The following is a 27,219-nucleotide window of genomic DNA, read 5'->3' as shown; positions in this document are numbered from 1 at the left end:
AACAGTTTGGTAAGAAGAATCATATTGCTCTATAGAATGGAAGAGAATTTGTATCTGAAGTTGAATCAGCATTGTAGTATTGACCTCAAATAATTTTTCCAGAAACCTAGAAATTTTATATCATATACTTTGGGCCTAAAATTAACTGTTATGAGTGGATAGAATTGTAATGAATACAATTATCTGTGTTACAGAATAGAGGCTCTCCTGAAATGTTTCCTGTGAAAACTATATCCCATGTTACTGTGCCTTGCTTTCTGAATACTACTTTATACATGAAAACTAAAAGAGAAAGAGTTTGGAGGCTGTTTTCTTCCCATCCTGTAGAAGATTACAAAACTACAATTTCCCTATAGCAACATCTTAATACCATCAGTCAAGCTTTTTTATGACACAAGCACAGTGTACAAAAAGTTTTCATAACTCGTTTGTGTCTTTATAGCCACCCTATGAGGACAGCAAGGCAGGTGGTATTATTCCTGTTTTACAAGTGAGAAAACAGAGGCTCAAAGAGGTTTAAGTGTCTTGTGCAAATTGATATGGAAAGTAAGCGGGATTCCTGTCTTCTAAGACCAGCTTTCTTACTTTCTTTTTGTTGTTGTCCTGCTGACTGCCCCACATTTATTATACCTTCCCTAAAGACTCCTGTAAGTGACATTTTAGAATATTATCAAAACAAATCCTAAAGGTACATTATGAATTCACTATATTTTACTGAGTAAAAATCCGTTTAGGCAGTATTTCATACATTAGGTCAGAAGTCAAAAATGACTGTTTACTGGACTTTGGGGATACATTTTGAAGCATATTCTCTCAGGCTTTTTGAGTAAATTACTCTTAAAGAGTTCTTATTGGTACCTACCAAGGGCCCAGAAGAGTTAATTGGCTTACAAAACATATGTGGATTGCACTCAGAGAATAGTTCATTTAACATTTCTTAACATCTGGATGTACTGTTTTTGTTTGTTTGTTTGTTTGTTATTTCAGTTCAGTTCAGTTCAGTCACTCAATCGTGTCTGACTCTTTGAGACCCCATGAATTGCAGCACGCCAGGCCTCCCTGTCCATCATCAACTCCCGAAGTTCACCCAAACCCATGTCCATCAAGTCAGTGATGCCATCCAGCCATATCATCCTCTATTGTCCCCTTCTCCTCCTGCCCCCAATCCCTCCCAGCATCAGGGTCTTTTCCAATGAGTCAACTCTTCACATGAGGTGGCCAAAGTATTGGCATTTAAGCTTTAGCATCAGTCCTTTCAAAGAACACCCAGGACTGATCTCCTTCAGAATGGACTGGTTGGATCTCATTGCAGTCCAAGGGACTTACAAGAACCTTCTCCAACACCATAGTTCAAAAGCATCAATTCTTCGGCGTTCAGCTTTCTTCACAGTCCCACATTCACATCGATACATGACCACTGGGAAAACCATAGCCTTGACTAGACAGACCTTTGTTGGCAAAGTAATGTCTCTGCTTTTTAATATGTTGTCTAGTTTGGTCATAACTTTACTTCCAAGAAGTAGGCGTCTTTTAATTTCATGGCTGCAATCACCATCTGCAGTGATTTTGGAGCCCCCCAAAATAAAGTCTGACACTGTTTCCACTGTTTCCCCATCTATTTCCCATGACGTGATGGGACCAGATGCCATGATCTTCGTTTTCTGAATGTTGAGCTTTAAGCCAACTTTTTCACTCTACACTTTCACTTTCATCAATAGGCTTTTTAGTTCCTCTTCATTTTCTGCCATAAGGATGATGTCATCTGCATATCTGAGGTTATTGATATTTCTCCTGGCAATCTTGATTCCAGCTTATGCTTCTTCCAGCCCAGCGTTTCTCATGATGTACTCTGCATAGAAGTTAAATAAGCAGGATGACAATATACAGCCTTGACGTACTCCTTTTCCTATTTGGAACCAGTCTGTTGTTCCACGTCCAGTTCTAACTGTTGTTTCCTGACCTGCATATAGGTTTCTCAAGAGGCAGGTCAGGTGGTCTGGTATTCCCATCTCTTTCAGAATTTTCCACAGTTCATTGTGATCCACACAGTCAAAGGCTTTGGCATAGTCAATAAAGCAGAAATAGATGTTTTTCTGGAACTCTTTTGCTTTTTCCATGATCGAGCGGATGTTGGCGATTTGAGCTCTGGTTCCTCTGCCTTTTCTAAAACCAGCTTGAATATCTGGAAGTTCATGGTTTGGGTATTGCTGACCTTAACTGCAAATACTTAAGTCATAGAGGATACTTTTTGGTCAATTATTATATTTTTTGGAGAAGGAAATGGCAACTCACTAGAAAATTCCATGGACTGAGGAGCATGGCAGGCTACATTCCATGGCATTGCAAGAGTCAGACATGACTTAGCAACTAAACCACCACATTATATCTTTAGAAAAGTCGGAAAGAAAGTATATGGTAGAGATATAATACTGGAGGTAGTAAAATACCGGAGAATTTGATTTGGACCCCTCTGTGTTACTTTGTGAAATAATCATTTGTCCATTGAGATTAAATTTCATACTACTTTATAGTAGCTGATTTTTCCTCTAATACTGACTGTTTTATAGGACTTGGCTTTAGTTTATGCATGTAGCTCTTGCTGTTATATTGTATTTACTTAATTTGAAGATTTTTCAAATAAATTTTGCCAGGGGTGCCTTGTTCCTGTCTGCCTGTGATATTATGCAAGCTTTATAAAAATGCTTTTTTTAGTCCTGTTAATAATTATTCTACTGATGCATTTGCAGAATAAACTTATATCATCAACTTCACCTTGTGGAAAATTCACAGTATACATTTTATCCTCAAAAGGTTGGAAATAAGGTCTTATAAAGATACTCAGGCACATTATGATAGAGAGGAACCAGAAATCTAGAACCTGGCTATGTATACGGAGACAGTCTCTGTTGATTTCTCTCTGTCTCCATATCCTCATGATAGATTTAGGCTGGAAAATTGCTGTTATCCCTCCCAAGAGTGTATTTTTATTAATCTAGAATTCAGGGTAGATACCAGAGGTGAAGAGTGAGGAGTGAGTGAAATGAGTGAAAATGGTTAAAAGGTACAAACTTCCAGTTATATGATAAACAAATTCTGGGGATGCATGGAATGGAGAGCAAGTGATCATAGTTATGATGCTGTATTATATATTTGTGAGCTGCCAAGAGACTGGATCTTAAAATTTTTCATCAAACACAAAAATTTTATAACTTTGTGAGGTGATGGATATTGACTAAACTTACTGTGGTCATCATTTCACTATATATATTATATATATCTCCCATCATTGTGTTGTACACCTAAAACTAATACAGTGATATATGTGAGTTATGTCTCAATTAAAAAAAGTAGAACACAGGTCAGCAAACTTTTCCCTCAAGAGGCATACATTAAATATTTCAGGCTTTGCTGAATACACAACATCCTCATCACAAGGACTCAGCTCTACAGCTGTAGTGCAAAAGCTGCCATAGGCTATATGTCAGTGGCAGTGTTCCTATAAAGCTTTATTTATAGACAGAAATTTGAATTTCATACAGTTTTCATGTGTCACAGATTTTCTTTTCTTTTTTTTTTTTTTTTTTTTTTTGCAACCACTTCTAAATGTAAAAAAGCATTCGTAACTTGCAGACCATATGAAAATAGGCAGATTTGGCCTATGGGCAAGTAGTTTGCCAACTCTTGATTTAGAAAAATTTATACATGTATTTATAATACTTTAGAACATACAGTATGTGAGGTATTATCTTGCTGTGCATGTATACAGGTGATTATTTTCAAATTCCTTTCCCTGATTTCATAAATGATCATGAGATATTTGAAAAATCTGAAGGGCCTTTAACTAGATCGTGTGTATATGTGCTTGTGGATAATTTTGCCAGAATTCGTCAAAGTCTCTGGGCTTTACTTTGCCTAATATTTTCCCACTTGTATAGATGAATGAAGATTTTCAACAGTTTTTTTTGCATCACTTTTAAAACTATGTGCTATTTAAAAAGTGTCTGTAGCCCTTCCTTGTATATTTGATGAGTCTCTTTTAGCAAGGGTGAAGGGACTTTTCAGGAACATATTTGAATAGACTTAGAATTCTGCATGGAGAGGGCAACGGCACCCCACTCCAGTACTCTTGCCTGGAAAATCCCATGGACGGAGGAGCCTGGTGGGCTGCAGTCCGTGGGGTTGAGAAGAGTCGGACACGACTGAGCGACTTCACTTTCACTTTTCACTTTCATGCATTGGAGAAGGAAATGGCAACCCATTCCAGTGTTCTTGCCTGGAGAATCCCAGGGACGGGGGAGCCTGGTGGGCTGCCGTCTACGGGGTCGCACAGTCGGACACGACACGACTGAAGCGACTTAGCAGTAGCAGCAGCAGAATTCTGCATAACAAAGTTCAGATACTTGGAAGAATGGGCCTTATGGAAGATGACTGATTTAAACCATCCTTTGTGCCTCTAAGGTAGTTATTTTCATCAGAACCCAAAGTGCATCCAGTGATTTTGGGGGGTAGGTGTTGCTTCGTAGAATCTCCCTGTTCACTTAAAAAGGTCCCTTCCCTTCTTTGTTAACTATCACATTCACCCTATGTTCTAATATTCTATCCCCTATAAAATGCAAAATGAACATGTGAGTGATATGGAGGTACCATTCAAATTTAGGGAGTTTCTTTTCTTTCCCAAAGAAGTTATTAAAACAAGATGCATTACACATATAAGATCCCACTGTACATACTCTTTTATAAGATGATTCTTTTTCAATTGATATAAATCACAAGTATTTTTCAGTTATTACAAAGTTTTGTGAACTTTACACACTATTGGCTTTATAGTCATCATTCGCATCATTGTACTCAAGTTTTTACTTAATTATTTCCTTATCTCTGGTCATCTAGATTGTCATTTTTGTGCCACTTCAGATAATACCATATGATTTTCTTTGGCCCAAATTCCTGGCTTATCTTTCATTTTCTTTCTTTTCTTTTCTTTTTTTTTTTTTTTTTTTTTGAAGACAGTTAACATCAACTAGTATTACAATGTCAAAGATACGAATATTTGTAATCCGTTTAACAATCTTATCTTTTCTTGAAAATTTTTTTTATTTTTAGTTTACATTGTAGAAGAGTTTCTGTAGACTGAAAATAGTCTGCATTTTAAAAATCATGTTTGCTAATTGGGTCAATGAGAAGCATGGTGTCTCAGTTCGTACAAAATTTATTAAGTACTCAGTAAATGAGAAGTGTTAGAAACTGAAAATAGGGAAATATTTTTGATAGTCTCACTCTGCTTTCAAGGAACTAAAATTCTCTTGAGAGAAGTAGCCATATAAACTATTGGAATGCAAGGGGAAAAAAATGCTATAAAGGAATCAAAAGTACTATGAGAGTATTGAAAATGAGATCATTACAGATAAAGATGTCATGAAAAGTTCCATAGATGAATTGACCTAGAGAAGAATGGGAATTCTTGAGAAAGAGAGTTGAGTGATTATTACCAGAGTGGGGGTGGGGGTTGTTTGGGACAAATGGGGAGATACTAGTCAAATGGTACAAACTTCTAGTTATTAGATTAAGAAGTTCTAGGGATCTGATGTACAGCATAATGACTGTAACTAAAAATGTATAATAAACTTGAATGTTGCTAAGAGAGTAGATCTTAAGTGTTCTCACCACAGAAAAAAATTATAATTATGTGACAGGGCAGAGGTGTGAACTAAAGCAGTGGTGGTGATCATTTTGCAATATATAAATATGTCAAATCAACACATCGGTATACTTAAACTTAGATAGTGTTTGAATTATATCTCAATAAAGCTGCAAAGGAAAAACAATAAAATAAGAACTAGTAACATTGACTTTTTTTCCTGAATATGGAAAGTGATTTTTGTTGTTGTTGTTGTTTTATTATTATATTTTTATTTATTTATTTTTTACTTTACAATATTGTATTTGTTTTCCATACATCAACATGCATCTGCCACAGGTGTACACATGTTCCCCATCCTGAACCCCCCTCCCACCTCCCTCCCCGTACCATCCCTTTGGGTCATTCCAGTGCACAAGCCCCAAGTTTCCTGTGTCCTGCATTGAACCTGGACTGGCGATTCGTTTCTTATATGATATTATACATGTTTTAATGCCATTTCCCCAAATCATCACCCCCCCCACAGAGTCCAAAAGGCTGTTCTATACATCTGTGTCTCTTTTGCTGTCTCGCATATGGGGTTGTCATTACCATCTTTCTAAAGTCCATATATATGCGTTAGTATACTGTATTGGTGTTTTTCTTTCTGGCTTACTTCCCTCAGTATAATAGGCTCCAGTTTCATCCACCTCATGATTTGACTCTGTAAACTGTACATTAATAACTCATAAAAGCAAAAACTATGCTTAAAACTTCCACAAAGAAATTAAAAGTGGCTTATATTCTTTCAAAAGAAGAATGGGATTTCATTAGTCCAGGGTAGCAGAAATATTCTAGGCAGAAAAATATGAACCAATGAAGGGAAATGTGAAAGAGAAGTTGAGGATGGCAATTCAGTAGCATTAAATGTGAAAGAATGACCTTAAATGAAAATGAGAGACAAGAGGTGGAAGTCATCTTTTTAAAGTATTGATCCTGTATGTGATGGGAGCACAAAAAGAAATAACATCTTTATAATTCTATAATGTGGTACTTAATAGGATAAGAACTTTGTCATATATATTTCACATAATCACCATGATAACCTTATGAGGTTAGTTAGCATTGTTTTCCCCATTTCACCAATGAGGAAATTAAGGTTCACAAAGGTGAAGTGAGTGAAAGTGAAAGTTGCTCAGTTGTGTCCGACTCTTTGTGACCCCATGGAATTCTCCAGGCCAGAATACTGGAGTGGATAGCCTTTCCCTTCTCCAAGGGATCTTCCCAAACCAGGGATTCAACCCAGGTCTCCCACATTGCAGGCAAATTCTTTACCAGCTGAACCCCAAGTGAAACGAAAAGTGAAGTCACTCAGTCATGTCCGACTCTTTGCGACCCCATGGACTGTAGCCTATCAGGGTCCTCTGTCCATGGGATTCTCCAGGCAAGAATACTGGAGTGGGTTGCCATTTCCTTCTCCAGGGGATCTTCCCGACCCAGGGTCGAACTTAGGTCTCCTCCATTGCAGGCAGACGCTTTAACCTCTGAGCCACCAGGGAAGCCCATGAGCCCCAAGGGGGGCCCAAGAACACTGGAGTGCATAGCCTATCCCTTCTCCAGGGGCTCTTCCCGACCCAGGAATCAAACCAGGGTCTCCCGCATTACAGGTGGATTCTTTACCAACTGAGCTATCAGGGAAGCCCAACATGGCCCAAATCACATAGTAAGTAGTGGGTAAATAATTCAAAATAGGTGTCTCTGACTCCAAAGGCCATGGTTTTTTCCTACCATAATATTAGCATACCACTGGATTATTAAAATATTTTAAGCTTTGTGGTGGCAAATCAGGTTTTAGGTTTTAAAGGATAAGTCTGGCATGGTATGGAACAAGATTTTAGGACACCATTTTTCACTAATTTGCAACTGTGTCTCTAGGAGGACTATTTAGTAGGATATGTTAGTAGGATATTTAGTAGGATATTGTTCATTCGAATTCCAGTTTCAGTTCTGCTTACACTAGTCAGCATCTCCTGTGTGCTAGGCCCTCTTCTTCCTGTGTTTTACCACATTCTGTAAATTAATATTAATTTGTAGTTGAATACAATATTTTAATATTGAAACATGTTTTATAACGTTTGTCTAATTTGAACTACTAGAAAAACTGTTTTGAAAAAACATATATGATGTTCAAGACTAAACCTCTTTTGTCAATATGTATTATCAGCATGGCATCTGGTTGTGTGTCATGGTTAGAATTTCCTGTGATCACAGCTTAAGCAATGTTATTCTGAAACTTTTTAAGCATCCAACCATATTTAATACTGAAATGGTGTTTTTGATTTGGTGGGAAATTGAGAGGTCTACATAATAAATGTTATTTTTAGTTGTCCAGGGTTGAAAATTATGACCAGTTGGGTGGAATTCTTATTTGAGTTTTCTTACCCATTACTAGCTCCATAGAAGATCTCTAAATCCTTTATAAGTTGGCAAAATAAATTGGGTAAAAGGACCATAATTGTTAAACATTTATTTTAAAATACTGAAGGCCAGAGATGATAGGGCAAATGTAACTTGCTGACTGATTGGAGGCAAAGTGATGGACCTTGACTAGTTGACTCATTGGAAAAGATTCTGATGCTGGGAGGGACTGGGGTCAAGAGGAGAAGGGGACAACAGAGGATGAGATGGCTGGATGGCATCACTGACTCGATGGACGTGAGTCTCAGTGAATTCCAGGAGTTGGCGATGGACAGGGAGGCCTAGCGTGCTGCAATTCATGGGGTCGCAAAGAGTCGGACATGACTGAGTGACTGATCTGATCTGATCTTATCTGAAATTTGTTTTAAAATTCTTTAAAATAAAGATAAAGGGATAAATAAATGCTCTTTTAAAAAATAATGAAGGAGAGAAGGACTTTATCACATCCCGGGCAGCAACAGAGTTGCTTGGGAACTAAAGCAAGATGTGTGCAGCATCCCTTTCAACTCAGTACACTCAGGAGTGTTGATTATATTGTTCCACTCTGATTAAAATGCAGGTAAGCACTGCTGTTGGCCTTGAACAGTTTACTGATAAGAAACTCTGCAATTAATTGTGATGACCATTCAAAGAAAAACAACCAACAGTGAAAGCTAGAAATGTGTGTACCCTAAAAGATTATAGAGCTACAGGCAGGAAGAAGACATACTTACTGTGAATACCTCAAATGGTACTGGTGGGAGAGAGGGACCAAAGAAGGATGAAACGTACTTTTGTCTTTTATTGGCTAAACTACCCTTAACCCTTTCACTTGTGCCAGTGTTTATGTACCAGTTATGTGCGTTACGAAGGAAAAACAACTGAGTCTTCCTGATTTCTCCTTCTTCTTTTAAGGAAATTTTCTTGACTATGTGCTTCAAAGGCATGCGCGTTTTGATTTTGTGTACTCCCCCCACCTCCAAGTGCAATTAGCTGTGTGGTTGTTATTGACAATGTTTGTTTCAAGAGAAATAAAAACAGCAAGACTTTGGGAGAAAATGGCTTAATAGAAGTATCCATGGTAGCTGTGAAAGTTTAGCGTAACTCAGCAAAGCAGAGGAAAGAAGAAAAACAGGAATAAATTACAAGCATAGCCCAGAGGAAAGTGACCTTACCCAACATCTAGAAATGTTTGTACTTGGAATGAGTCAAGGATGCAGGAATTATTACCTAGATTTATACAGCCAGAAACTCTGGTACTTTGGCCACCTCATGCGAAGAGTTGACTCATTGGAAAAGAGTCTGATGCTGGGAGGGATTGGGGACAGGAGGAGAAGGGGACAACAGAGGATGAGATGGCTGGATGGCATCACTCACTCTATGGATGTGAGTCTGAGTGAACTCCTGGTGTTGGTGATGGACAGGGAGGCCTGGCGTGCTGCAATTCATGGGGTCGAAAAGAGTTGGGCACGACTGAGCGACTGAACTGAACTGAACTGATACAGCCAGAAAGCTAACTGTAGACTAAATTTTATAATGAAACAATATAACAGAAGTTTGTGTCTGTATGCAAATACCACCCTATTTCCTGTGTCCTGCTTAGACTTCTCTTCTGAGCTCCAGATCCATATATCCAACTGGCAATTTGCCATCTCAACTTGTATGCTTCATGCAATTGAGACTTGGTTAGTCCAAAGCTAAATAAACCTTTGAATATTCCCCACAAATTTCCCTGCTAATGTTTCCATTTCCTTTGTTCATGCTGGAAATCCAGGAATCATTCTTAACAATTCTTTCTCTTTACCATTCAGGTTTCATACCCCACCCCAAGTCGAGCTAGTGGTATGTCGGGTATACCTGTGGCGGATTCATTTCGATATTTGGCAAAACTAATACAATATTGTTAATTTTAAAAATAAAATAAAATTAAAAAAATATATATATATATATACTGCAACCATCTTTGGTCACCCTAATCCAAGTCACTATCATTTCCTGCCTAGACCATAATCACTGTTTCTTAACTCTTCTCCCGTTTATTATTCTTGACCCCTTCCCTGCATTTTCCACATAGCTGCCATAATTGAATCTTTTTCAAAGTATAATTTTCATCAGCCTCTCCTGTTTAAAGTCTTTCAGTACATTCCCATTACTTTAGGGTGAAACCTAAGCTTCTTATCGTGGCCACGAAGGCCCCACCTACTTCTCCAACTTCATTTCCTCATTGTTAGGTTATTAGGCAAAATCACTTAAGGTATAATAGATTTATGAAATGATAATACCCAGATAAATCCCTGCTTTATTTATGGACAGACTTCAGTGGTAAGGAACTTATATCCTCTAAATTGTTGACTTTGCATTGTGAATCTCTTCTCTGTGGGCATATACTGATCTTATTAGTATCCACAGTCAGTTAATGAACAAGGAAAACATAACCCCTAAGCTTACTATATGCTTCCCAAACCTCTATTATCTGACCTGTAACCCTAAGTAGAACTGCCAATCCGAGCAGCACTAATGTGGCAAGGATTCTAATGACTCCAGTATTTTGACCTCAGTACTGACACTGACCTCGTGACAACCTACATTCAATTTGGGTTAAAGTTGACAATTTTGCATATGTATATATCTGTGGACTCGACGCACTAAACTTACTCTGGGAAAACCCAGTCAAGTGCAAAAATAGCTTTGCCAAGTAGTATGCGGGGCTGCTGCTGCTAAGTCGCTTCAGTCGTGTCCGACTCTGTGCGACCCCATAGATGGCAGCCCACCAGGCTCCCCCGTCCCTGGGATTCTCCAGGCAAGAACACTGGAGTGGGTTGCCATTTCCTTCTCCAATGCATGAAAGTGAAAAGTAAAAGTGAAGTCTCTCAGTCATGCCCGACTCTTAGTGACCCCATGGACTGCAGCCCACCAGGCTCCTCCATCCATGGGATTTTCCAGACAAGAGTACTGGAGTGGGGTGCCATTGCCTTCTCTGGCCAAATAGTATAGTACCAGTAATTTCCCTGATGAGGTCAGGAATACAGTTTGTGGGTAATTCAGCCACAGTCACAAAAATTACACTCAAGAAGGCTAACATTCTTTTAATATAGCATCATGATTTTATGATGACAATATCTACGTGTATTTAGTTCTTGCCAAATGTGGAAGAAAGTGTTCAAATGGTTTTGCAATCCATATAAGCTTCTCAGACTGTATTAAAGATATAGTATACCAGGAGGAAAGTTGCCATTAAGTGATTGCTCAGATGAAAATATCTATGAATGCTTTTTCAAGAAGCAGAGAGTTGTTTTGGAGGAAAAAAAAAAAGTGTTCATTTCTTACTCTTAGTTATTAGCATTTTAATAATATTGAATGTAGTTGTTTTTCATATTTTTTCTTTGGTTTTTTCATAATATTCATTATAACTCAAAACTAAATGCATATATAAACATAGGCTCAAAATTCCAAATTTTACAAACTTATAATTTCAGATCTCTTAAGACTTTTGTCCTTTCTAGCCTTTAGTCAACAGTCTACATTTTACATATTTTTCTGTAATTTTACTAATTTTAAGTCCCCCTGTTATAGGTAATATTAAGTAGCATCCTTTCACAAGGATCCCTTTTACCACTAGTGTTCTGATTCCAAGGCAAAAGAAGAATGCATTACATAGACTTGACTGATGAATATTAATATAGGATTGTCATAAAGTAGCTTAAGGTTCTGGCAAGCTTTTTGTTAAGGAGAATAACATTCCAGTCACTCACATAAAATCTACAAGGAAGGACAATTCAGCATAGTCCAGCCTCAACTCAGTAAAGACACGACTTGATCCATTAAAATTATTCCACTTTGACATGCGGGTGAGTCAGAGATCTTTTACTCTAAGAAAAACAAATGAGCTTTGAAAAAGATTCTACCTAATGACAACAAACTATTCCAACAAGACTATATTCAGCATCACTTTATAGAAGCTTCGACTTGCATCTGTACATCCCAATCCTGGCCTAGAGCTAAGACTATCAACAAGAATAGGAGATTTCAGTTTGTTTTTTTAGCCTTTGATTTAAAAAATCACACATATGATTTGCTGCAGGCAGAATAACACTTGCAGAAGAGACAGCAGGTAAAAGAACTCCATGCTTCACTGGCAGCTTGGCTGTCCAGTGCTGATGGGTTGGTGATCAGGGTATAGAATGTTGAGCTGCAAATCGTAATTTGGAGGGTTTTTAAATTTTCTCTCCCTCTTCCTTTACCCCATTTATCTTTTTAGCATACCTTCCATAGTTAGCAAGATTTTGTTTCATTTTGTCCTTTTGTTAGAAGGCTCCATTTGTTTCTTCTTTTAAAAAAAGTTAATTTAGACTGAGGTTTGCAGGTTGAGATCTTTTACAAATGTATGAACCCAGACAGTGAAATATACTTAGTTTTTTTTTATTATTATTATTATTATTTAGTTAAACATGCATATGGTTTATAAAGTAGTTCACATGTTGTATCATGGATGTTCCTCTGCTCCCAGCATCAGTTCAGGCCATATTATGGATCCAGTTGAGAAAAACTGCACCTTATCCCCAAAGGCACATGTTCTGAGGACAAACAATGGATGGCTCTTGTGAACACACATTGAGGACGAATATTTTTAAATTTCATTTAGTAAGGGTCCTGGTGGCTCAGACAGTAAAGAATCTGCCAGCAATGCAGGAGACTCAGGTTGAATTCATGGGTTGTGAAGATCCCCTGGAGAAGGGCATGGCGACCCATTCCAGTGTTCTTGCATGGAGAATTCCATGGACAGAGCCTGGTGGGCTGCAGTTCATGGGGTAGCAAAGAGTCAGACACGACTGAGTGACTAACACTTTTACTTTCACTAGTTAAATTGTGTTTTGTGTTAAGATGAATTTTTAACAGGTTCTTTTCCTCCCTCTTGAGAGTGACTCATTCTCTAACTTTTTTTTTTTTTTTTTTCAATTAGAGGGATTTCTTATTTGGGTGCCATTTCTCGCTTGCTTTCTTTAAAGCCCACAATGCTGAGCCTTTGCTGTTGTTATTGTATAAACATATTTACTTCATTTCCATGTATAGCATTCATATAAAATGAAACTATTGACTTATAAGTGTACTTGAGAAAGAATGCAACTGTGCCTATTGTTCGCACTGCTTGTAATGTCCTTTCTTTTTTATGTATACTTTCTGGATCAGTCACTTTAATGTTGTGCCGCTCAGCTGATAGTAATTCTTCACCTAAATATATTCAGTTAGAGAAAATTGCAAGGTGCTTATATTCCTGCTTGGGCCTATTCACATACCAACTTTCAAGAGTAAATTTTTACTTGGCCTTTCTTAGAGCAAGGATGTTAAGAAGTGCTCAGTTGCTTTGTCAGTGGGTAAAATTAATAGAAATATTTAATTCAGAGAAGAAAATTACTCCACTTGCTGGAAAAAATTTTTTATTTAAATAAAATTACACATTTTGCCCATGGTCTAGAGAATGTCACCAAAGTACTATGATTTTTTTTTCAATTCATAACAATTCTTTTATGTCCTATGTAATTGAATAGTCTTTCCATATAAAATCTCACTTAAAACATTTATCTTTTCACTTTCCTTTTCTTCAAATTGTGAATTGGAGCAAATCTATCATTTCAAATGTTTTGAATGAAAATCAGGCTACTCTCATTATATTTGTTTGAAGCCAGAAAAGAAGTACTATATGTATATTTTTTAACTGATGTAAGTAGATAAATAAGATTTTGGGGGAAAGTTTCTCCCTACATATAACTCAAGAGAGTGTACTGAACTTAAAAGGTTATTTATGGAGTACAAGGAAGATAGCTATAATAACAAACCTGATAGCTATAATTTAATTTTTTTGGTGTTGTAATTCAGATTTAGTAATTTAGTAGCAGATGTAAAAAATGAAATGAGAGAAAAAAGTTAAAGTGCCACCTAACTGACTAGTCAGTCATTGAAAATGCCTGTAGTGGGAATTTACTCAGCTAAAAAGTGTTTGCACTGTCATTAAAGACTCCTTAATTTATATTAGTGAACTAATAAAATGACAAGCACAAAAATAGACCCTGTGGCGAGGGCTACATAGTAGAGAATCATTTCTAACTCACTCTGGTATTTAAATGTTCTTGGAACTCCAACCGCCCTATATCTCCTTACCACCTACAGTGAAAAAAAAAAAATATATATATATATAATTAGATTTAATAATTATATATATAAATGTTATATATGTGTGGGTGTGTGTGTATTTCCCTCTCTCTCACATACATGCATGAAAGCATGCACAAACCCTGAAGACATATTGGAAGTAATGTAAGCTAGGACCTAATTGGTTGCATTATCAATATTGCCTCCTCTTAAGATTGAAACAGATGTTTTCATGGCAAATAATCAGGTACGTAGACACATGTCAATTCTTTTTAATACTTAAAAAAACCCTTATGTATTAGGCAATTCTAGAAAAGCAAAGGAACTAAATAGTAAGTTTCTCAAGATAAATATGGATGCACAGATTTTATGCACAAATTTTTTGACCCCACGGACTGAAGCACAAATTTTTTGACCCCATGGACTGAAGCAAGCCAGGCTTCCCTATCCATCAAAAACTCCCAAAGCTTGCTCAAACTCATGTCCATCGACTTGGTGATGCCATCCAACCACCTCAACCTCTGCCGTCCCCTTCTCCTCCCGCCTTCAATCTTTCCCATCATCAGGGTCTTTTCCAGTGAGTCAAATGGCATCAAACGGCCAAAGTGTTAGAGCTTCAGCTTCAGCATCAGTCCTCCAAAGATTATTCAGGACTGATTTCCTTTATGATTGACTGCTTGGATCTCCTTGCAATCCAAGGCACTCTCAAGAGTCTTCTCCAACACCACAGTTCAAAAGCATCAATTCTTTGGTGCTCAGCTTTCTTTGTAGTCCAACTATCATATCCATACATGACTACTGGAAAAACCATAACTTTGACTACACGGACTTTTGTTGGCAAAGTATAGTGTCTCTGCTTTTTATTATACTGTCTAGGTTGATCATAGCTTTTCTTCCAGGGAGCATTTATGTTTTAATTTCATAACTGCAGTCACCATCCACAGTGATATTGGAGCCCAACAAAATAAAATCAGTCACTGCTTCCACCTTTTCCCCTTCTATTTGCCATGAAGTGATGGGACCATATGTTGTGATCTTGTTTCTTGAATGCTGAATTTTAAGCCAGCTTTTTCACTCTCCTCTTTCACTTCAAAAGCCTCTTTAGTTCCTCTTCACTTTCTGCCATTAGAATAGTATCATCTGCATATCTGAGGTTGTTGATACTTCTCCCAGCTATCTTTATTCTACCTTGTGATTCATCCAGCTTGGCATTTTGCATGGCATCCTCTGCATATAAGTTAAATAAGCAGGGTGACAATATACAGCCTTGTCATACTCCTTTCCCAATTTCAAATCAGTCAGTTGTTCCACATCTGTTTCTAACTGAGAATTCTAACTTAAGAATTTTCCACAGTTTGTTGTGATCCACACAGTCAAAGGCTTTGATGTAGTCAATAAAGCAGAAATAGATGTTTTTCTGGAACTTTCTCCTTGATTCAGTGAATGTTGGCAATTTGATCTCTGGTTCCTCTGCCTCGTCTGAATCCAGAGTGTACATCTGGAAGTTCTCAGTTCACACACTGCTAAAACTTAGCTTGAAGGATTTTGAGCATAACCTTGCTGGCATGTGAAATGAGCACAGTTGTACAGTAGTTTTGAACATTCACTGTCATTGCACTTCTTTGGGATTAGAATGAAAACTGACCTTTTCTAGTCCTGTGGCAACTGCTGAGTTTTCCAAATTTGCTGACATGAGTGTAGCATTTTAACAGCATCTTTTACAATTTTAAATAGCTCAGCTGGAATTTCATCACCTCCACTAACTTTGTTTTTAGTAATGCTTCCTAAGGCCCACTTGACTTCATACTTCAGGATGTCTGGCTCTAGGTGAATGATCACACCACCATGGTTATCTGTGTCATTAAGGTCTTTTTTGTCCTTCTGTGTATCCTTGCCAACTCTTCTTTTTTTTTAAATTTTATTTTATTTTTAAACTTTACAATATTGTATTAGTTTTGCCAAATATCGAAATGAATCCGCCACAGGTATACCCGCGTTCCCCATCCTTCTTAATCTTTTCTGCTTCTGTTAGGTCCTTACCATTTCTGTCCTTTATCGTGCCCATCCTTGTTCCCTTGATACTTCAAATTTTCTTGAAGAGATCTTTAGTCCATCTTATTATGTTGTTTTTCCTCTATTTCTTTGCACTGTTCATTTAAGAAGCGTTCTTATCTCTCCTTGGGCTTCCCTCATAGCTCAGTTGGTAAAGAATCTGCCTGCAATGCAGGAGACCCTGGTTTGATTCCTGGGTCAGGAAAATCCACTGTAGAAGGGAAAGGCTACCCACTCCAGTATCCTGGCCTGGAGAATTCCATGGACTGTATAGTCCATGGGGTCACAAAGGGTCGAACATGACTGAGTAACTTTCACTTTCTTGTTTCTCCTTGGCTATTCTCTGGAACTCTGCATTCCACTGGGTATGTCTTTCCCTTTCTCCCTTGCCTTTCACTTGTTTTCTTGCCTCAGCTATTTATAAAGCCTCCTCAGACAACCAGTTTGCCTCCTTACCTTTCATTTTCTTTGGAATGGTTTTGGTCACTTCCTTCTGTACAATGTCCTGAACTTCCATCCATTGTTCTTCAGGTACTCTGTCAGATCTAACCCCTTGAATCTATTTGTGACTTAACACTGTATAATTGTAAGGGATTTGATTTAGGTCATACCTGAATGGGCTAGTAGTTTTCCCTCCTTCCTTCCATTTAAGCCAGAATTTTGCAATAAGGAGCTCATAATCAGAGCCAGAGTCAGCTCCAGGTCTTGTTTTTGCTGACTATATAGTATAGTGCTTCTACATCTTGAGCTGCAAAGGACATAATTCATCTGATTTTGATATTGTCCATCTGATGGTATCCATGTGTACGGTCATCACTTGTGTTGTTGGAAAAAGGTGTTTGCTATTACCAGTGTGTTCTCTTGACAAAACTCTGTTAGCCTTTGTCCTGCTTCATTTTATACTTCAAGACCAAACGTGTCTGTTATTCCAGGTATCTCTTGACTTCCTACTTTTGCATTCCAATCCCCTATGATGGAGAAGAAACAGAAGGTATTGGGCTTCCCTGGTGGCTCAGAGGGTAAAGTGTCTGACTGCAATCTGGGAGACCCGGCTTCAGTCCCTGGGACTGGAAGATCACCTGGAGAAGGAAATAGCAACCCACTCCAGTATTCTTGCCTGTGGAATCCCATGGACAGAGGATCCTGGTAGGCTACAGTCCACGGGGTTGCAAAGAGTTGGACACAATTGAGCAACTTCACTAGAAGGTGTTATAGGTCTTTATAGAAACAGTCAACTTAATCTTCTTCAGCATCAGTTCTTGCGGCATAGACTTGGATTACTGTGATGTTGAATGATTTGCTTGTAAACGAATGGAGATCATTCTGTCGTTTTTGAGGTTGCACCCGAGTACTGCATTTCAGACTGTTGTTGGCTATGAGGGCTGCTCTGTCTTTTCTGAAGGATCCTTGCCCGCAGTAGTAGATATAATGGTCATCCAAATTAAATTTTCCCATTCCCGTCCATTTAAGTTCATTGATTCCTCAAGATGTCGATGTTCAATTTTGCCATCTCCTGCTTGACCATGTCCAATTTACCTTAATTCATGGACTTAACTTCCAGGTTCCTATACAGTATTGTTCTTTACAGCATTGAACTTTACTTTCACCACCAGACCCATCCACAACTGTCTGTTGTTTCAACTTTGCTTCAGGTGCTTCATTTTTTCTGGAGCTATTGGTATTTGCCCTCTGCTCTTTACCAGTAGCATATAGGACACCTTCCAACCTGGGGGACTCATCTTCTGGTATTATATCTTTTTGCCTTTTCTTACTGTTGATGGAGTGAGTAGCAATTTCCTCATCTAGTAGACCATTTTTTTGTTTGTTTGTTTGTTTTCCAGAAATCTTCGCTATGACCCGTCCATCCTTGGTGGCCCTGCATGACATGGCTCCTAGCTTCATTGAGTTATACAAGCCCCTTCATCATGACAGGGCCATGATCTTTGAACAGGGGATAATATTTCAGTTTAGTTCAGCCGCTCAGTCGTGACTGACTCTTTGCGACCCCATGAATGGCAGCACACCAGGCCTCCCTGTCCATCACCAACTCCCGGAGTTCACTCAAACTCATGTCCATTGATTCGGTGATGCCATCCAGCCATCTCATCCTCTGTCGTCCCCTTTTCCTCCTGCCCCCAATCCCTCCCAACATCAGAGTCTTTTCCAATGAGTCTACTCTTCGCAAGAGGTGGCCAAAGTACTGGAGTTTCAGCTTTAGCATCATGCCTTCCAAAGAACACCCAGGTCTGATCTCCTTTAGAATGGACTGGTTGGATCTCCTCGCAGTCCAAGGGAATCTCAAGAGTCTTCTCCAACACCACAGTTCAAAAGCATCAATTCTTCGGCACTCATCTTTCTTCACAGTCCAAATCTCACATCCATACATGACCACTGGGAAAACCATAGCCTTGACTAGATGGACCTTTGTTGGCAAAGTAATGTCTCTGCTTTTCAGTATGCTATCTAGGTTGGTCATAATTTTTCTTCCAAGGAGTAAGCGTCTTTTAATTTCATGGCTGCAATCACCATCTGCAGTGATTTTGGAGCCCCCAAAAATAAAGTCTGACACTGTTTCCACTGTTTCCCCATCTATTTCCCATGAAGTGATGGGACCAGATGCCATGATCTTCGTTTTCTGAATGTTGAGCTTTAAGCCAACTTTTTCACTCTCCTCTTTCACTTTCATCAAGAGGCTTTTTAGTTCCTCTTCACTTTCTGCCATAAGGGTGGTGTCATCTGCATATCTGAGGTTATTGATATTTCTCCTGGCAATCTTGATTCCAGCTTGTGTTTCTTCCAGCCCAGCATTTCTCATGATGTACTCTGCAAAAAAGTTAAATAAGCAGGGTGACAATGTAGAGCCTTGACGTACTCCTTTTCCTATTTGGAACCAGGTTGTTGTTCCATGTCCAGTTCTAACTGTTGTTTCCTGACCTGCATATAGGTTTCTCAAGAGGCAAGTCAGGTGGTCTGGTATTCCCATCTCTTTCAGAATGTTCCACAGTTTATTGTGATCCACACAGTCAAAGGCTTTGGCATAGATAGTATTTAACACATGGTAAATACTCAATAAATGTTAGTTATTGAATAGGAGCATAAGTGATTACTAACCCTTATACCTTAGGAGGACTAGTTGAAGGAACTGGATGTTTGTAACCTTGGCAGATTAAGAAGATGCAAGGGACATCTTTCCTATAAAATAGGAAGTAGACTTAAGCAATGTTGCTTTAAGGCAAAATGAGGACTAATGGGTAAGAAGACTGCAAGTATGCTGATTTTGATTATAAGCAAATAGAGTTTTTCTAATTATATCAACTGTCAAAAAGGAAATAAGCCATTCAGGGATAGAGTGAATCCTCTGTAAATTCTGTAAAGCAATACCTCTGGGTATCCGTTCTGTGCCAAGGCCCTCTCTCCAGTCTGGGGCCACTTGTCTTGCTCCTCAGACAGACCTCGAAGTTCACATCTCTTGAAATAGAATTTCACCAATGAGAGAATAAGGTTCACCAAGTCAACCTTTCACCTTCTTTAACCAACTCTTTCAAGTTGAAGTTGCTTTATTTGTCTTATGCAGAGGCCAAGACTGAATTCATGATTGGGGGGCCCAGTGCAAAATGAAATTGCAAAGCCTAGTTTGAAATATTACTAAGAAGTTCAAAGTGCTGACAATAAAACCTTAAACAAAGAACAGGGCACTTTTAAGCCTGGGGCCCCATGTGACTTCATGGTTCACATACCCGTTAAGTGGCCCTGATAGAGACAACCTGAGACACTAAGCAAGCAGCTATAGTTTCTGTAAAGGTATAGCCAGTTCAGTAACATCCTCTCTTGTATTTGCTTTCTTCTCTTTTCCCTCATGCCTGTTTTACTGGGATTAAACCCCACCACCGATAAAGCTGTTACATGCAAGCTTTGTCATAGGCTCTGTTTTCTGGGAATGGAGATTGTCTGTCTATTTATTTAGTAAATTTTATTGAACTTTAGTTGATTTACAGTGTTGTGTTAATTTCTGCAGTACAGCAAAGTGGATTCATGTGTGCATGCTAAGTCGCTTCAATCATGCCCAACTCTTTGTGACCCTGTGGACTGTAATCTGCCAGGCTCCTCTGTCCATGGGATTCTCCAGGCAAGAATACTGGAGTGGGTTGCCATGTCCTCCTTCAGGGAATCTTCCTAACCCAGGGATCAAAACTGCATCTCTTATGTCTGCTACATTGACAGAGGAGTTCTTTTCTACTAACGCCAGCTGGAAAGCCCCGTGAAGCAAAGTGATTGTTATACATATATTCTTTTCCATTATGGTTTATCACAGGATATTGAATATAGTTCCTTTTACTGTACAGTAGGACCTTATTGCTTACCCATTCTATGTGTAATAGTTTACGTCTGCTGATCCCAAATTCCCAGTCCTTCCCATCCCCGTTCTCTTTCCCCCTTGGTAAACCCAAGTCTGTTCTCTATGTCTGTGAGTCTGTTTCTATTTCGGAAGGCTAACAATGATGCTGTGTAATCTGAGCTTTTAAACCTTGAGGGGGCTGGTCCATATCTCCTTTAATGTCACTTCCAACTCTAAGATACCATAATTCCAACAATTTAAGGAGATATATTTTATATAATGGTATTTTTTCTTTAATGCAGCTATAAATTTGCAAGTGTGCTAAAATTCTTGGATTCTCACATCTCTAGTGTTTTATTTTCTTTTGTTCCAGCATAATATTAATAGTTTATTACAGGGGGAAGACAGAGAAGCTTAGGAAAAGGTATCCCTTACTTTTTTTCCTTATCTCAGTTTTTCACTTTCCCCTTTACTTAAGCATATCCTGCAACCCTGCCTCCTCTATATATTAGATAGACTTCAACTTCCTACTCGGAGAAGGCAGTGGCACCCCACTCCAGTACTCTTGCCTGGAAAATCCCATGGATGGAAGAGCCTGGTAGGCTGTAGTCCATGGGGTCGCTAAGAGTTGGACATGACTGAGCGACTTCCCTTTCACTTTTCACTTTCATGCATTGGAGAAGGAAATGGCAACCCAATCCAGTGTTCTTGCCTGGAGAATCCCAGGGATGGGGGAGCCTGGTGGGCTCCCATCTATGGAGTCGCACAGAGTCGGACACAACTGAAGCGACTTAGCAGAAGCAGCAGTAGCAGCAACTTCCTACTTCCTTTTCATTTTCACTTAATAATTAACTAACTTCTGATTACTTTTGTTGTATCTAACTTCTACATACACATCCATTTGCAGAAGTGGGCATACATTTAAATCCAATTCAAAACTCATTGACGTATGCATATTCATTCAACAACATTCATTGGGTACAGTATATGATAAGTACTGAGGGAAAAGCAAAGTGTTAGTTAGGAATCTTACTATTAAGTAGCATGACAGTTTAGAGCAGAGACTCTGTGCTTATGTACACAAAGCCAAAAAAAAAAAAAACTCTCACTTAAAAGGTGATATGTGGAAGATCGCTTAAAGAAATAGAAGTGTCTATGAATGTTAGAGAATTTGGACTAGAGCTCTAGAGGGATTTATAGAGGTCTAAGGATTTGACATATGAAATTGAGGTGGACAGATGTCTAGAAAATATTGTTTTATTCAGAATTCAACTTTAGGGTAAAAGCAGTTTCACTGAATTAAAAATAATGCCTCTTGTTATTTGAGTTATCTATACGTTTGTGTATATGGCAACTTGATTAGGCTGTTTCTTTATTGAACAATCAGAACAGTCCTCAAATCATCCCGTTTTTACTATTGGAATTACCATTGTGACATAAACTTTGCCTCTGGGCACATTTTGTTTATTGCAGAAAGTTATCATGAGTTTATTTCTTCCATGTAGCCTAAATGACATAAACAACTTGTCAATTTCATATCTTCAGCTTCCCATCAAGTGAGTGGGAATGGAGAAGCCTTTTGAATAATTAGTAAGAAAAACTGAAGTGGAAAAATTCAGCTTTAAACTCAGAGAGAATGGTTTCCTTCACAGTAAATTCATCCTTTAAATAAAGCAAGCAATGATTACTGAGCCGTTAGCACATTTTTGGCAGGGCAAAACTCTTTGACTTCTCCAATAAGGAATAATCTCCAAGTTTGTCAGATCTAAACAAATGGAACTAAATTGGACCTAGCTATTTGTACTGACAGATTAATAGGAAAAAAATAATTTGTCTTTAGTGTTGGTATTTGATTTTCACTCTCTTGAACTTCCAAGTATATTTAAGCAATTTCTCCTCATTGAGTTATATAGGTGTGTATGTCAGCATGATGAATTTATATCAGAAGACTGGCTGAAATTTGCCAGGGGGTTGATTTTTGTCAGTCTCTTGAATTATTCATGGTAATTCTAATACACCTCTGAATGAGACTGCAATTTACTTAAAAAAAAAAGAATTGTAATATTATTCTATTTCTGTTTCATGGTCCTTTAATGAAAAGAACTGTGTTTCAGAAACCTGGATTTAAAAATCAATGTCGTGGGCTACCTATCAAATTTTAATACTTACCTTGTCTTTTCAACTAGAACTCTGTCAAATCTGTTGATATTGATAGAATTGTCTTCATATATAATTGGCAGTTATGGAGTAATAGAGTATCTGTAAAATAGTATAAGCTTTAACAAAAAAGTTAGCCCTGTGAAAAGAAGGCATCCTGAGAGATCTGGAAAGTGTGCACATATTTAAGAGCGCTTTGAATATACTATTTAAAATTATTGGTTGTCAATGAGAAGAGAAAAAGAAAAATGCAGAAAATGTTAGGGATAATTAAGGCAACTAATGAACCTGTTTGAGGGCTCACCGAAGCTTTGTGGGTGTGCATGTGCATATGTATTCACTATGGTTTGCTCTAAATTCTGCACATCAACAGTTATTTTTCTTGTCTCTGAGTATGAAAAGTACTAAACTCAGGAATTTAAACCATAGATATTGGTTTATAAGAATCAGGATCTTTCAACAAAAGAAAAATATTTGATCCTTTTATGTAATTTAACATTTAATCACTTACATAGCCAAGAACATACATTAAATAGATAGGATCTCTTTGAACTCTAGTTTCTCTTTAATCTTCACATTAGATTTTTAAAGAATGAAATATTAGGAAGTCCATCAATAAATTTAAATAGAAATGGATTCATTTGAGCTAATGGCTGAATGAAATGACATTCCCATATTAAACATGATGATTTGGTATATCATACATTTTCAAAACTTCTTTCATGGAGAGTAGACATTTTCTGAGCAATAATTGAGAAAAATGTGAGTTGGTTTCATGAAACTATTCTCCATATTAAAAAAATATTTGAACTGATATGGTTTTCTTTTAGTTGTTTTGTGGAATACCTGGTGAAATATTTTAAACATTTTGCACATTGTTCTTTAGTTTCAGCTCAAATTCTCAAGAGCAACCTTGCAGCAATGGAACAACAAATTGTCCGTCTGGAACGTGACATCAAGCAATTCCCCAAAACAGAAAATCAACATGATAAGTTTGTGGAAAAGATGACAATATCCTTTATTTAAGCATTTTATTTGTTAATTTCTATGTGTGTGTGTGTCTGTGTGTGTGTGTCTCTGTGTGTGTGTGTCTGTCTATCCAAATATCTATTTACCCTGTGATTAGTTCTAAACTTACCATTCTATTCACATGGTTCGGATGAATTTGTGTATAGGCTGTTTTTATATCAGCAGCATAAATTTTAGTTCATGACATTTTGAATCATAGAGTAGGCAAGGGAACGATTATATAAGAAAAATGCCATTTCTCAAAGAAGAGTTTCATTTGAAGGCCTACAAGATATGCAAGGTAAGTCTTATGAAGTTTGATAAGACCTAAAACAAAACAAAGACTCTCCTTATATAAGCAGTTATTTAAAGGAAATGATCAGTAAAAGAAATTTTTTTGTCAGAGTTCTTTTTTGTTGCTCCCTTTGTGTATGCAGGTATTTTCTGAGGGGCACATACATTTTCAAGGGCAATCAGAGGATAACTGATATCAGTAGACTGAAAGGTTATGAAGAATAAAATGCATGCATGGATGGATGGATAGATGAATTGATCAGTAGGTTATGTATTTTAGTAAATTGTAATAGCTATCTGTAACACATTAAGCATTGCCTGCTATATAAATGTTTTTAAATCCCTATTTTACATACAGTATATTCATATAAATTACAGAATTATATGAAAGGAAAACTTGAGAAATGATATCTAGCTTGAACTGTTTAATGTTAAATCTGGTATCTAAAGATAAACTATATTAGAGCTGATTTTTTTTTTCTATTTTGGTTTTCAAAAGTTAAAACCATATCCTCCTCCTCTGGGTTTAAATAAATATCTTGAACTGCCGATTGATTCACAATTTTACATCTCTAGAGGGAATAAATACTGTAAATTCTTTATCTGATAATAAGTAAATTATTTCAACAACTATATGGCAGTCACCTTGTTTCAAGGTTAAATTTATCGTCTTTTTCTTCTCTCATATGCTTTCTTTCCTGCCCAGCTTGGAAGTTATGGTCCTGAACTTGAATTACTTGAGAATGGCAATTTATGTTTATGTGAAAAAAATTTTTTTTTTCATTTTCAATGTTTGATTCATAAATTAATACTGTATTCTGTGTGGTCCTTTAGTGATGCTGAGTACTTATGTAAATAAGAATATTGAGAACATATGTTTGTGGGAGATTGGAGGCAGGAAATCCTCAAAAATAACCTTTAATTACATAGCTGCCCACATTGAAATATTTAATATGAAGATTTAACTTTGTTGCTGATTATATTTTTCTTTCAAATTTGTTATATTGTCTTGTGGTTGGAAGCACCGCCTACAGTTTTCACCTTTTGATTTTGTTTCTTGCCTTACATATCTGTATTTAATTCTTGATCCCTTTTTTCTTTTTAATATTTTCTTCTACAGTTGGCATATGGCCACACAATAGCATGCAACATTGAGGAATCTTTGTTGCTCATTTCGAAAAAGAAAAGTAATTTCAAGCCCTCATGAACTTGGCCTGGATTCTATTTTATTTCTCTCGTTATATGTAATTAAGTGCTTTAGAATGAAAATCCAGAGCCTTCTGTATCTGTATGTTACGGATGAATGGTTATTCTTCATTTAAGTGGCACCAAAGTGTGACTGTCTACATGGGGATTGAAAACTATATTAAAATGTATGGAGCCGTTACTTTGGATATTATATTAGAAAAAAAATGAAATATATAGCAATTTATTTTAGAGAAAAAGTAGACTATTGACTCTATCTTTTGGTTGGAGTTGATTAAAAACTCCAAATTAATAAATTACAATGGTAAAACTGTACTTAAATTATTCTTGCTTAGGAAGACCCCTTGGACAACCACTGAGAGGTTGGATCTTCTAGAAAAAGGCAAACAAAAGGTCTAATCATCATATGTATATATGTTATATGAATTTCGGTGCTTACTTAATTTTTTTTTCTACTGTTTTGGCAATTTCAAAAGAGAAGGATATTTCCTTGTGAAATACTTGATTCAGTTTTAAAATTAGAACCATGATCCTATTTTTAGTGTAAGATTCTTTGTACTGGATGATCTTTCCACTGTTTCTGTCACCTGCCAATAAATTAATTTACTTTAGGTCAGTGGCCCTTTAAATTGAGCAACTATAGGCACTAGTATGGGGGTAGTTATCTCTTGAATGAAGGTAATCTTACCTTTACTTAAACAGGAACCTCTCTCTAAGGCCTGTGAGTTCAAAAACTGAATAGCAGTGCCACTCTAGACTTTTAGAAGGGATCGGTGCTACAGTTAGCAGCAGTGGCATGAAGGCCAGAAGGCAATGAATATGTAGGTTGAATCTTCACCAGATCTCTAGGTTGGTCTAAGTCCCATAGCACCCCATGTTCACCCTTGTTCTTTCACATTATTGATGGAATACATAAAAATATGCTTGGCATTACCAAATCATGAAAATACAACAGTGCACAAGGTAGAAAACTTGACTACAATTTGCTGACAGTCTGGCATTTATTCACTTCTCTGTCTTGCTGGCCTAATGGCCAAGATCACGTCCAGCATGTTAATTCCGATATGCCCATCCCAATGTGAAGCACCTAGCAACATGAAGGCATTCAATAACTATGTATTAAATCACAGAATAATATAGCAAGAGACAATGGAGGTCATCTAATCCAAGATCCTCCTTTTACTTAACACACCAAAAGGGATATTGTTGAAAGAGTAGTTAGCTGTTCTTCTAGTTATAAAACTTTTCTTCATATACATCTTCACAGGAAGTTGAGTAACTATGAATCACCTTTTTAGAGCATGTAAAGTGTAATCAGTTAGAAGGGATAACCAAATCTTTTAAAAGTAAATGTCAAAGAAACAAAAAGGAATGAAACCTCTCCTATGAATGGAGTAAGCCAGGCTATTTCCTATCTTCCCTGGTGGCTCAGATGGTAAAGCATCTGCCTACAATGCAGGAGATCTGGGTTCAATCCCTGGGTCTGGAAGATCTCCTGGAGAAGGAAATGGCACCCCACTCCAGTATTCTTGCCTGGAAAATCCCTTGGATGGAGGAGCCTGGTAGGCTACAGTCGATGAGGTCGCAAAGAGTCGGACACGACTGAGCTACTTCACTTTTACTTTCCACTTTCAAACAATAGTCAGGGGCTTTAGAATGAAGCTTGTCACCTCTGACTCTCTTTCTCTACCCCAAATTGTTTGCTTGTTCTAAATTTTTTTAAAAAGTTGGAAAGAGTAAACAAAGCAAGATTAATTTTGTAAGACTGTAAAGCAGAGGGAAATAGAGAAAATTCTCTCATAAATCATAGTAGGGAGGTTCTAGGATGAAAAGGGATGATCTGGATATAATATTGGATATAATATATTATTGGATATATTATATAATATATTATATATATATATATATATGTTATTGGATATAATAGCACCATATATTTTGAAAT

At 37.4% G+C, this 27,219-nt stretch overlaps 1 protein-coding gene across 4 annotated transcripts in view; it reads left to right on the top strand.

Moving 5' to 3' along the window:
* DIAPH2 (diaphanous related formin 2) overlaps nt 1-27,219 on the top strand; it is a 982,036-nt gene that overhangs the window by 604,472 nt on the left and 350,345 nt on the right. For all 4 annotated transcript variants that reach the window (XM_027534395.1, XM_027534394.1, XM_027534393.1 and 1 more), the window contains one exon: nt 23,653-23,777. In XM_027534395.1, the coding sequence (XP_027390196.1) occupies nt 23,653-23,777 (125 nt within the window). The remainder of the gene's footprint in view (nt 1-23,652; nt 23,778-27,219) is intronic.

The sequence above is a fragment of the Bos indicus x Bos taurus genome, chromosome X (assembly GCF_003369695.1).
Source record: "Bos indicus x Bos taurus breed Angus x Brahman F1 hybrid chromosome X, Bos_hybrid_MaternalHap_v2.0, whole genome shotgun sequence".
Lineage (NCBI taxonomy): Eukaryota > Metazoa > Chordata > Mammalia > Artiodactyla > Bovidae > Bos > Bos indicus x Bos taurus.
Note: the sequence above shows the minus strand (reverse complement) of the source record. Positions and strands in the feature narration are given on the sequence as shown.